General features: G+C 32.5%; 1 protein-coding gene across 1 annotated transcript in view; it reads right to left on the reverse strand.

Annotated features, from left to right (window-relative positions):
* LOC132741252 (receptor-type guanylate cyclase Gyc76C-like) overlaps positions 1–13,545 on the reverse strand; it is a 221,317-nt gene that overhangs the window by 7,851 nt on the left and 199,921 nt on the right. Inside the window, exons 9-13 of the mRNA XM_060729382.1 lie at positions 10,107–10,221; positions 8,331–8,483; positions 7,873–7,977; positions 7,278–7,349; positions 5,141–5,303 (exon numbers count right to left, since the gene is read on the reverse strand). Coding sequence (XP_060585365.1) covers positions 5,141–5,303; positions 7,278–7,349; positions 7,873–7,977; positions 8,331–8,483; positions 10,107–10,221 — 608 coding nt within the window. The remainder of the gene's footprint in view (positions 1–5,140; positions 5,304–7,277; positions 7,350–7,872; positions 7,978–8,330; positions 8,484–10,106; positions 10,222–13,545) is intronic.

The following is a 13,545-nucleotide window of genomic DNA, read 5'->3' on the forward strand; positions in this document are numbered from 1 at the left end:
AATCATTTATGTTAATGTTTTAAAAGGGTCACATTAGCCACATTATTTATTACACTGGGAAGGCAGAATAAATAGGTGCTCCAGCGGTAACGAAAATATATGGAACGCCGTGACTGTCTTATGTAATCAATGTTTTTCTTATCTTGTGAAACGATGATATTATTTTGTCGTTTGAGCATGTTAACATGTGCAATTTACATCATGTCTTGTCAAAGGAACATGCTGACTTGTACAAACAGCATGTTAACTTGTCAAATCATTATGATGACATGTGCAGACAACATGCTAACTTGTCAAAGTATCGTGATGACTTGTGCAAACAACATGTTAACTTGTCAAAGTATAATGATGACTTGTGCAAATGACATGGTAACTTGTCAAAATGTAATGATGACTTGTGCAAACGACATGTTAACTTGTCGAATTATTGTGATGACATGTGCAAACAGCATGTAAACTTGTCAAAGTGTCATGATGACTTGTGCAAACGACATGTTAACTTGTCGAATTATCGTGATGACATGTGCAAACAGCATGTTAACATGTCAAATTACAATGCTGACTTGTGAAGACAACATGTGAACTTGTCAAAGAATCGTGATGACTTGTGCAAATGACATGTTATCTTGTATCATGCTGACATGTCAAAACGTACTGTTAACTTGTCAAAGTATTATGATAACTTGTGCAAATACCATGCTAACATGTATGGAAGCTTGAATTGACCCCTTAGATGCCGTGTTCGTGATTACTCGTGTGTCGTCATGTCGAATTATATTTACACGATATGACGTCTTCTATCATTGTTTTGTGAGATAATAAAGGCGTATGTGCAACGTTTGTTTCAAGGCATGTCGACAAATTTATTGTCAGTAATGGAGCTGATGAGGATTGATAAAAGCTATGTCAACGTATTTCATCTCGACAAGCCTTGTTATATCTGCTTCTTGGAATATATCACCGCGTATTAACATCATGGGCACTGTCGGAAAGACCCAATTAATATTCGGAAAGTAAACCCCTCCCACAAAACCAAAATCTTAATACATTGAATGGTTCATCCTTTGAAGAACATATTGGTAGACACTTTGAAAAGTAATTTGTGTTTTAATTTAAAATTTGGTATATGTCCTATTCTGCAGTGCATTTTGTATATGCGTTTTTATCTAACTAGCAGTTATACCAGATAAATTATTTTAGTCAGTGCTTGGTTAGCAACCATATGTTTTACATACGTATATATACATGTACACTTATCAAGACGTTTGGACACCTTTAAAATGATATTTCAGTTTGCAGCCAAATGTACTATTCTGAGTTATAGTATTGTACATATAAAATTAAAAGGTAACTAAAAACATTTTGAAAGGAGTTCAAATGTAATAAAATGAAATAAAATTAAAAAAAAAATCAGATAAATATTAAAAAATAGCAGTATTTGTCAGAAACATTGTTGCCCAGAAGAATATTTGGCTGTTTGCTAGTGGGACATGCAATTCATTTTGTATATACATTGATGGAAATTCATATGTCCTTTCAAAGATGTACGTCTTTATAATGGTGTCTTCAGCATAATACTTGTATAGCAAAGCTGAGAGTAACTTAACTGATATGCATTAACACAGGGCTTGGTTCCGGACGACCCTCAGATGGAACCCAGTTGTACTTAATATGACGTTTTCAACCGTGAATAGGCACATATATATGTGACTGTTATACTGCCAATCACTTCGTGAATTCGTGACATACATATTGACAGAACAGTTTACAGGAAAACATTGAAAGGAATTCAGACGTCCGTTCGTGTTAGTGTGTCTCTTTGAATTTTACTGTCATAAACATTGTTGATATACCTAACCGATATACTGTCATTTGCAAAGTTATCAATATAATAATGAACAAAACAGTAAATTTGGCTGTTAACTGAAATGTCCTTTCAATGGTATCCGGATATCTTTTCAGTAGTAAATGCATATCAATACGTTTATTATATCAAACACTGACTGATATATGTTTTGGTTCTACTGCCAGCCAGGTTGATAAAAGCCTACAAAATGCATTCAAATGTAAGTACACATGTATATGCATAAAACTAATTGTTATGTTTATCTTCAAAAGTGTCCCACGAAAGGGTATTTAAGTTATTTAACTTATTTTATTTCCATTAAGGTTATTAAACGAAATGCACAGCTTTTATTGTAAACAATCAACTTAGTTGATAACTTAAAATCCAATTTAACACCATACTGATAAACTTTTAATAAAGCCAAAATTGTTTTCTTAGTAATGGACGATTCTAAATATTTAGTTTATAAATAAAATCAACGATATAGTTATACTATACATCAGTCATTACTCGATTGGCGGGATTTAGTTTCCGAATAATAATTATGACGTTCAAATGGTTCCCGTCCTGTTTTATAATAGACATAAGTTATGTCGACATGGTCTGATACAGATGTTGTAAAGATTCTGTATTTCTCCATCAAAACCATGATACAACACGCCATGTCGCACTAATATATATCAACATGACCGCATATAAATCATCACGGACCACGGCATCTCAAGGGGTCAATTCAAGCTTCCATGATGACATGTGTAAACAGCATGTTAACTTGTCGAATTATCGTTATGACATGTGCATACAGCATGTTAATTTGTCCATGTAACATGATGACATGTGCAAACGACATGTTTACTTGTCCAAGTATAATGATGAATTGTGCAAATGCCATGCTAACTTGTCAAAATTTCATGATGACATGTGCAAACAGTATGTTTACTTGTCAAATCTACGGAAGCTTGTATGTACCCCCGCTATGATGACATGAAGTCGTCTCCCTCGACTTATAGAACACAACAAGTCGTCAAAATTACGACGACAAGTTTATATATACCATGTCATTTTGACAAAATATATGTCATCATGTCAAGATACGGCATCCCGACTTTCTTACATAAATAAATTTGTCGACTTGAAGTAACATGTATGTCGACATCCATGTTATTTCTAGTCGACACATATATTAACGTATGAAAGTCGGGATACCGTATCTCGACATGATGACATATATTTTGTCAAAATGACATGGTATATATAAACTTGTCGTTGTAATTTTGACGACTTGTTGTGTTCTATAAGTCGAGGGAGACGACTTCATGTCATCATAGCGGGGGTACATACAAGCTTCCGTACAAATCATCGTGATAACATGTGCACACAACATGCTAACTTGTATGGAAGCTTGAATTGACCCCCCGAGATGCCGTGGTCCGTGATAATTTATATGTGTTCATGTTGATATATATTTGTGCGACATGGCGTGCTGTATCATGGTTTTGATGGAGAGACATAGAATATTTACAACATCTGTATCAGACCATGTCGACATAACTTATGTCTATTATAAAACAGGACGGGGACCATTTGAACGTCATAATTATTATTCGGAAACTAAATCCCGCCCATCGAGTAATGACTGACGTATTGTGTAACTATATCGTTGATTTTCTTTATAAACTAAATATTTATAGAATCGTCCATTATTAAGGAAACAATTTCGGCTATATTTAAAGTTTACCAGTCTGATGTTTAATTTGATCTTAATGTATCAATTGAGTTGATATTTTACAATATCGGGTTTGAGTCCCGGTCAGGCTGCACATTTTTCTCACCCTGTGACATAATTTAATTGGTATAACTGCTAGTTAGATAAAAACGCATATACAAAATGCACTACAGAAACGGACATATACCAAATTTTATATTAAAACACAAATGACCTACCAAAGTGTCTACCAATATGTTATTCAAAAGATGAACCATTCAATGTACTAAGATTTTGGTTTGGTGGGAGGAGTTTACTTTCCGAATATTAATTGGGTCTTTCCGACAGTGCCCATGATGTTAATACGCGGTGATATATTCCAAGAAGCAGATATAACAAGGCTTGTCGAGATGAAATACATTGACATAGCTATTATTTATTCCCATTAACTCCATTACTGACAAAAAATATGTCGACATGCCTTGAAACAAACGTTGCCCACACGTCTTTATTATCTCACCAAACAATGATAGAAGATGTCATGTCGCGTAAATATAAGTCGACATGACGGCACATGAGTAATCACGAACACGGCATCTAGGGGGTCAATTCAAGCTTCCATAAACTTGTCCAAGTATCATGGTGACTTGTGAAAGCGACATGTTAACTTGTCAAAATTTCATGATGACATGTGCAAACAGCATGTTAACTTGTCAAGGTATCGTGATGACTTGTGCAAACTCCATTCTTACTTGTCAATGTATCATGATGACTTGTGCAAATGCCATATTAACTTGTAAAGGTATTATGATGACTTGTGCAGACAACATGTTAATTTGTTAAAGAATCGTGATGACTTGTGCAAAACACATGTTAACTTGTAAAGGTATTATGAGCATGTCATCACGATAATTCGACAAGTTAACATGCTGTTTGCACATGCCATCATGAAATTTTGACAAGTTAACATGTCGTTTGCATAAGTCATCATGATATTTTGACAAGTTAACATGTCGTTTGCATAAGTCATCATGATACTTTGACAAGTTAACATGGCGTTTGCACAAGTCATCATGATACTTTGACAAGTTAACATGTCGTTTGCATAAGTCATCATGATACTTTGACAAGTTAACATGTTGTCTGCACATGTCATGATGATTATTTGACAAGTTGCTGTTTGAACAAGTCAGCATTGTCTTTAGACAAGATATCATGTAAATTGCACATGTTAATATGCTTAAATGACAAAATAAAATCATCATTTCACAAGATAGCAAAAACATTGATAGGATAAGACTGTCATGGCGTTCCATAAAAATAGGTCGGCAGTAATGCAGTCAATACAAATATAATAATAATAAAGTTAGTAATAATGTAGGAAACATATTCCATAATTATTCAGTTGCAAATGCTGTGTTTATTTCTTTTCCATAATTCAGTCAATAATTTAAGGTTCATATTGCTATCACACATTTTTTTCTTTATGTATCAACTGAGGAAGCTGAATAAAGCGAAACATGTTTTGATACTTAATTTGTGTTGGTTTTTGATCCAATTGTCCTATATAACATATTCTCGTAACTTACTTCTGAAGAAAGCATGCTCATCTTCAATCTTGTAGGTTGCAGCTCTGACTTCTAACAGACCAAAATCTGTGATCTGTACAGACCATCGACTGTTTACCACACAATTTGAACTTTTTAAATTACCATGGTAGATTAGTTCACTGTCGTGAAGAAATATCATTCCCTGAAAACACAGAGACATTTTATATTTGACGTTCCAACAAATGGTAACAAAACAATGAAAATACGTATATTATACTGACTTGCTAGACACATTTTTCAAGATGTCAGAGTTGTTAAAAAATTATCTTATGATTACACCCTGCCCGTTTGTTATACAGTGTAAATGCCAAGAAATCGTCTTTCACGAAATAAGCGGAACTGAAAGAGATTATAAATGTGTTTTATATGCGTGACTTGCATTGTTTATATTACGCTTGAGTGATAATATATTCCATTCTTGCAGATTTTTGTCATTCTTTGACAACCTCATGTTATTAAGAATCAGGCAAAGACTGGCATATCATTGGGAATATTTTTTGTTATTTCTGTCGGAGTTTTAAGAGTTTTCATTTTCTGCTATTGCCTTTCTTAACGACATTGCCCGTGGTGAATTAACCTTACATTTATCAACTTGTTTTGTCTGAGACGGATGAAATTAACCACAGGCAACAGACAAACTCTATGCGGAAGAAGAAAAATAAAAAATAATAACAAATAGCTTAATACCGGTATATTGAATTGTTGTATTGTGGTTAAATCTTCATATAGAAATGATTTATCACTTAAGTCATGCTTCTAAAATTATGTATCAGAAACGAATAAATCTTTCCTTCTTAAGAAAAGGCAAACGTGAATTTTATTACGTTTTAATTAAAAAAGAAAAAAGAAACTTAAAAAAAAAGTTAAAGCTTTTCTGGAGCATAACTGGCTATTAAACTTCAGATAAAAAAATCATATCAAATCATGTGCAAACATGTATGACTTAATACATAAATACAAGTAAGAACATGAAATAAATTATAGTTTAAGTCAGTTAATTTATGTAAGTCCGCATTTTCTCAGACTTTGTCTGACCACCAAGAAAATACACGATATCAATTATAAAATAAGACTAAACGTCTTTAAAAAAGTAATGGGGGATCATTTTCAAAGTCTTTGCAGTATAATTTGAAACAGTTAGAATAAAACAGATAAGATACTAGAATAACAGACCAGCGTATGTTTAGTATGTAGTATAGAGAAATTATGAAATAATGAAATGTTACAATGAAGTTAATATGATGTATTACCGCATATTTTGAATTAAAAGCTAAGAATTAAGTCTACCCTAAACATCTGCTATCTTAATAAAGATCATGCCATTTGACAATTATTCCATGATTACAAATTTGACTTCAAATAAAGGGACATTTAAAAACGTCTCACACGCACGCATACGTCAGAGAATGGTAACATGAATTCTCCCCCTGTATGATATTTATTGTTCATTAAGAAATGTTCCCTCAAAGAAGAATTTCTCATTTTTCAGCTAATCTGATTAGACGCATATAAAAACTTCATTTTTCGTTGAAACTGACCGCTGGCATTTTAAAGCTCAGTGTCAGAAATCCATAAAGACCTATTAGCGGTGACAGACCGCCACCATAAATAATTCAACTGAAGTAATTATGAAAACGGATAGAGTTAAGCTGACAGACGTGTTATATTTATTTCGCCACATTTTATATTTGAAGGCTTCCTATATTCCTCATAAAAGAACGAGTGTCATTTAAATCATACTGGCTTCTTCGTTTAACAAAAACACATTGTACATTAATGAAAAAAAAAACCCGTAAAAATATTGAAATTATTACTGACATTTTGAAAATAAATCTTAGATTTCATGATATTTTTCTTTTTATTACAGTCTGTATCTGAACACATGGCTTTAAATATAAAAAAAAATGTTCTTCAAAACCTAGGCGTGCTCGGCAGGAATGCAATTTAGTATGTTCTTAATTGTTATGTTAAAAAGTTACAATAATAATGATAATTTGAAATAAAATTTTCAAATACAATATTAAACCATAAACAACGTGATCTACAATGATAATGTATAACTATGTTTGAACTTCTTGTTATTTACAGACCAACATTTTTTTTTATTTAATTTCACCTGTACAATATCTCTCATAATGGAAAACAGAAACATGTTATCTAGTTTCAGGTCCTCGTTCTCCAGTATATCCTGTAAAATAACAAGAAACTTTATGAAAATTTTAAACTCTTAATAATTATCATTTAATTCTACATTTCAAATCATAATGCGAATTCAGTAAAATATAAACTATACAGTACTATGTTTAAGAAAAATACGCAAACTTTCTATTTCTTAAATTAATAAAATAATTTCTCTTAAATAGATGACCAGGGCGTCCGTAACTGAGTGGTTAAGGTCGATGACTATAAACCACTTGCCTCTCACGCTGTAGGCCGTGGAAAAGGCGTCGGATTTAAGATGAAAAGAAGTTGTCCAGGTAGCTTACGTCAGTGGTTCACTCAGTGCCCGTTTGTGCCTGAAATATTGTACAGAGGGGCACCTAAGGTATCTCTCCTGCAATCAAGATGGAAAGTTGCAATATGACCTATTCTATGTTAACGTTGTGAGGCGTAAAATCAACAAAATGGGTTTTAAGTAAATAGCTATATCCATACATCACCACTGTGACAGAAATTAAAAAAAAACTGTGATAACATAATATTTAATTTACCAGTAAACTGCCTTTTGTACAATACTCTGTTACAATAATAAACACTGGCGGATCAATGCAAGCCCCGAGAAAAGTATTTATATTACTATGACGTAAATCCCGCATCTGTAAATATATATTTTACAAAATAAAACCTAAAAATATATAAACAAACACATAAATAAAAATAAAACAAACATAAACAACAGTTTGGCCAGTCAGTCTGGATTCGATCTTTTCTTTCTCGATAGCATTTATTTCATTTAAACCTGGATTCAATGGAAAACCCCGTTTCATTTACAATATGAAATCGAAAATTAGCCCAAGATACGATATGCATATTTTAAATCATATACAATATTACTTGTTATTACTTAATATTATGCTTTTAGCAAGTATATTACAACATTGACTCCTATTCTATAAAATTAACTTGACTTTCTTTATCAATTTCTGTCATTAACTACAAACTTGTATACCAATTTCATTTCCTTTTTCATCTTCCTGCTAATGTATAAGTTTTTCTTTTCATACATCTTCAAGGCAACTATTTGACCCTTGTATCCACCGGTCCGTGCGTAAACTTGAGTAAACGACATCCTTGAATCAACAGACAATTGCGACAATGTCATCTAAAATTGAATTGATTTAAATTATAAATCAAAGTCAAACAATGGTAATATTGCTATAATTTAAGGCATGTCGTTCATAAAAGGTTAAGTTCTAAAGCATTCGCGTTTACTGACCTAGTTTACCAATCCCTAATTCACTTGTTTAAAGAGACTATCATGTTTAAGGAGAGACTTTTAGGTTTTCTGATCCCAGGTTCACGAGGGTTTAAATGAGACTGTTAGGTTTTCTGATCTAATGTTCATGAGTTTAAAGAGACTGTTACGTTTTGCCGAGTTTAATGAGACTGTCAGGTTTGATAATCTAAGGTTCGCGAGTATAAAGGAATGTCAGGTTTGCTTATGTAAGGTGAGATACTGTTAGCCTAACTGATCTTTAGTTCACAAATTTAATGACAATCAGTAATAAGACTGTAAGGTTTACTGGTTTTAAGTTCACGAGCTTTATAACAATCAGAAATTTTACTTTTAGGTTTACTGGTTTTAAGTTCACGAGCTTTATAACAATCAGAAATTAACTATTAGGTTAACTGGTTTCAAGTTCGCTACTTTAATGACCATCAGTATTAAGTGTTTGCCCTACGTTTTCGTGCAATAAAAATGCCTAAATTTGACAAATTCTGCCAGTTTATTTTACACTTTAACCATTTATTTAAAAGTTACATCTATCTGCACCACTATGTACTAATTGCCATGTATCTTGCATCATCATTGCTTATAATCGTCATATTCTTGTTTAGAAAGAAGTTGGTATTCTACTCAGTCAGAAAACGCATATAAGGCGTTATCTAGGGTCCCCACTGATACGTAGGAAACACAATAAATATAAACCCCTCAAGATTAACACTTATTTAATTGAACTTATCGTAATTAAGACTTACGGTAATCAGATTTTGTCATCACAAATGACGATAAACATAAGTAAATAGCTTAAAGAAGTCATTAAATTATGACAAAGGTATTTTTGGATGTATATAGCTTTTCAAATAAAAAAGGGAAAGTTTTGACACTGGAAAAATTAGGGTAATGGGTACATAAAAGTAATTGACAGTGTTTTACTTAGATTTGCACGGAAAACATCTGAAAGCATCACATAGTTTATACCTAATCACGTAAAAAGTATGCAATTATGTCTCATCTAAAGCCTGTTATCAGATAAAATTTGCTTACGTGTCGACATCACTGTTATTACCTTATCTCATCAGTTGAAAAACATTGCAGTAATGGCATCAAAATAACAAATTCAATGTAAAATAGCACCATTGCACGCACTCAATAGGGGAAACAATATACTATAAAATATTCATTATGGCGTCTCTGCATGTAAACTATATATAAATCCTTATATCTGTTTATATAATATTATATGATTTATGTCATGTCGTTTGAATCATATTTAAGTATAAAGATCATTTTGCCACAGCAAGTTCTGAAACCTTATGCTTTAATCTGGTCTTTCATTCTAAAAAATGTATAAAATAAACTATTTCCGCCTTACGACACTCCACAGGATTTCATTTTCTGCAATATCAGCACATTTGTGCCTAAGATAGAAGATTTTTTATATACAATTGTTTACAAAATATCGTTTTTAATAGAGGAGTTATTTGAAAAAATGTAAGATACCCTGCTCCCAAAACTCGCGCGTCTGTCATTGCCTGACATTGACTCAGATGTTTTTAAGTCTTCCCTGTTGATTCGCCAAAGTAAACCTGCAATCTCCTGTTCATAACGCCAGTTCCTGAAAATAAACAAATGTCTACTTTGTGCAAAGGCAAATTATAGAACAGACAGTGTGATAAACGAGAAATATACACGTGATTTTAACTGTGATGTGAATAAACAAGTTAACATGAAAATAATGAGAATAAGAATGGATATCGGTATTTAAATATGCTTTAAAAGTTAAAACTGTGTAGCATTTTGATTGACATGAAACGAATTTTAATAGCAAAGTTGTGTTTTTAAGTGTCTGTTAAATACAGCGTTAAGACAGGAAGGCTAGTAGTTGAATAAAATGTACACATTTTTTGAAAACGTTGCAATGTTTGTTTTAAGATTGGGTGGTTATTTTTACGCTGAATTTAACACAAATTTGGGTCATTTTTCGGTGGGCTAACCTCCATTGTTCTGAACTGCCATAAATTGGCTTTTTCGTGTCAATTTACATTTTCACTAAATGTCAATAGGTATCAATAAATGACATAGTTACATATAACAAGAAACTAAAACAAACATTATTTTTGCTTTAGTACGAGTTGTATATTTGTAGATATTTTCGGTAAAATATTGATAATTTATTCATAAATGTTGTACAAACAACGATACTCGGAGCACACTTTGTTTGAAAGTGTAGATTCGAATCTCAAGGCTATTTGAAATCTTTCAAGTGAAGAAGATATCCAACTAGCTTTCAGAATGTCGTAGGTTCTACTAAGGTACTCGTTCGTACCTTTAAAAACAGAGGGGCACACGTGGTCTTACTCTATAATGAAGTCGCTATATGACCTTTACAAAGTTAGTGTGACTTTAAACTCAAAACCCCACTCCCTCCTTCTGATAAAACTGTATTCTCGCTTGTCCAGTTAATATGAAGTGAAAAGAACTAACTTGAAGAAACATATATTACAAAAATAAACCAATTTACCTCCAACCTTCATACATCTATCTATAAATACTGTACTTAAGAACTTCTAAGAGGTTTTAATTTTGGTATTTGGAATCGTTTGATATGGCTTTAATAAATGCTAAAATTGGAAAAAAAACAACACACACAAAAACTCATTCATGCGTTGCCCGATCCAACAATTACAACATTTTATTAAAAGTTTAAAAGGCCTTTTAATGAGGCAAATATTTCATTTATAGTGTACATGTAATATGTTTTCAGTTAAGAAGAATAGAATAACAAGCTTATTATTAAAAGGAGAAAAAACCTGCCTAAACCGGAAAATAAGCATTTTATAGATGCCTTTCTTTATATATGAAAAGAAAACAATTTAGCCGGCACTGTGACATCCGCTTTTTAGATTTTCCTGCATTAAATGGTTAGGTTATTATCTTTTCAGCATATTGTATACAAGTATACAAGTAATCACAGTGATAATTAAAATGAAATTATCACTACAAAAATCCATCAACAAATAACAAAACATAAAGAATTAAATAACATTTCTTCAACGGTAACAAAATGATTATCACAGAATAAGGCTTTTTATTATGCTCTATTGTTGTTTTTGTATATAGTTTTCCTGCTACAGCCCTTAAATAATTGCAAAACTTCAACAAGATACACATGGTATAAAATTGAGCCGCGTCACGACAAAACCAACGTAATGCGTTTGCGACCAGCATGGATCCAGACCAGACTGCGCATCCGCGCAGTCTGATCAGGATCCATGCTGTTCACTTACAGACCCAATAAAAAGTAAAGAAACTGACAGCGAACAGCATGGATCCTGATCAGACTGCGCGGATGCGCATGCTGGTCTTGATCCATGCTGGTCGCAAACACATTCTGTTGCTTTTGTCGTGACGCGGCTCAATTTATCTTAAATTACAGTCTCACAATATCTTATTCGACCTCTGTAGTAAATGAACGTATCTATTTCATTGATGAACAACTAAGTTTGTAAAAAATCTGGGTATCAAGCGTTCATCCCTTTCATTCAGAATTGATTTCACTCTCTAATATAACATTAACTTGCTTCCAGAACTTCAATAATTCACAATTATAGGAAAATATATCGTTGGTCACATGTACGATGTCAATGATTGGGAATATATGTGTTCTTAAAATTGGATTAATGTCATTTGTTCCCTCTCAAGCAGGACAGTAACCTCCTTATATATCAGAAAGAAGGAATACGGTACAAATAATTAGAGAACAGCAATAGATGGTTTGATAATATTTTAAATGTATGAGAAACCCCTTAACAAAGAAACAAGCACACACACACACACACACACAAAATAAAACAAATTTTTTTTTATAAATCATAAAAAACAACAAAAAGCAAACATCAACAACAACAACAACAACAAAAAACTAGTGTATTACTAAAACACAAAATGTTTTACTATGTTGTTAATGTTGGATTAGTTGTACTGTCGGTTTATAAGGTTTAATAGGTTTCCGCCTAGCTGATTGCCTGACCATAGCTAATATCCATACTTTCAAAATATACACTGTTACCATGGCAACCTGCCGGAAACCTAAGATCATCAGATTCACACTTTTCCAAATAATTTAACTTTTAAAGAACTAATGCGCAAATATGTTTACCTTTCCAGTTTACCATGCGTAAAGCAAGCGAGTATGGACATTTAATAAAGTGGTAACCGCGTTGTCTCAGCATTGGAGCTTTATCAACATTAATTAACAGCACCCAATTTAAAACAACAGAGTAACACTTAATTGTCGCATGTTTATTGCAACATAATGCACTAAATGCTACTGTCTAGCCACTTTTTTAATTGTCATGATATAGTAACTCTCGAACACAACCTACACACGGACAACAAGAGCACTACGAGTGATATAACTGTTATATTTTCTTTTGTTTTTAACTAAACGATAAGAGAACTAATGGAATCATTCGAAATTTTAGCCAGATATTTACTGATTCATATATTTCTTACTTCCCAGACATCATGCAACGCTTTCATGTCACCATTATCAAGACGCAATAAATATCAATTATGACTCGTGGCCATTTGTATTTTCTTAAATTTGCGTGTTATCATAAATAAAATCAACAGATAGAGCATGAAGTACATTAACTATTATCCCGCCTTATTCATTGGTGCTAAGTTTCATGACAATAAATCTTTAAAGATACAATCAATTTTTCGCCGTACGAATTCAATTGTCTTAAAAGAAATTGAATACTACTGAACCTAGTGGATATGGCATATTTTGCTGTTTCATTTTTTCAAAATTAGATAAATAAAATCAGGAGTTATGTTCTCCTTGTCATGCTTCTTCTTCAAATTACATCTTAAATGGGCCTTCTAAGACATTCTTATCATAAGAACACCACAATTTAATTAAATGGTATTCTCT

Source organism: Ruditapes philippinarum, unplaced genomic scaffold (genome assembly GCF_026571515.1).
Source record: "Ruditapes philippinarum isolate M1 unplaced genomic scaffold, ASM2657151v2 ctg168_1_1_1_1, whole genome shotgun sequence".
NCBI classification, from domain to species: domain Eukaryota; kingdom Metazoa; phylum Mollusca; class Bivalvia; order Venerida; family Veneridae; genus Ruditapes; species Ruditapes philippinarum.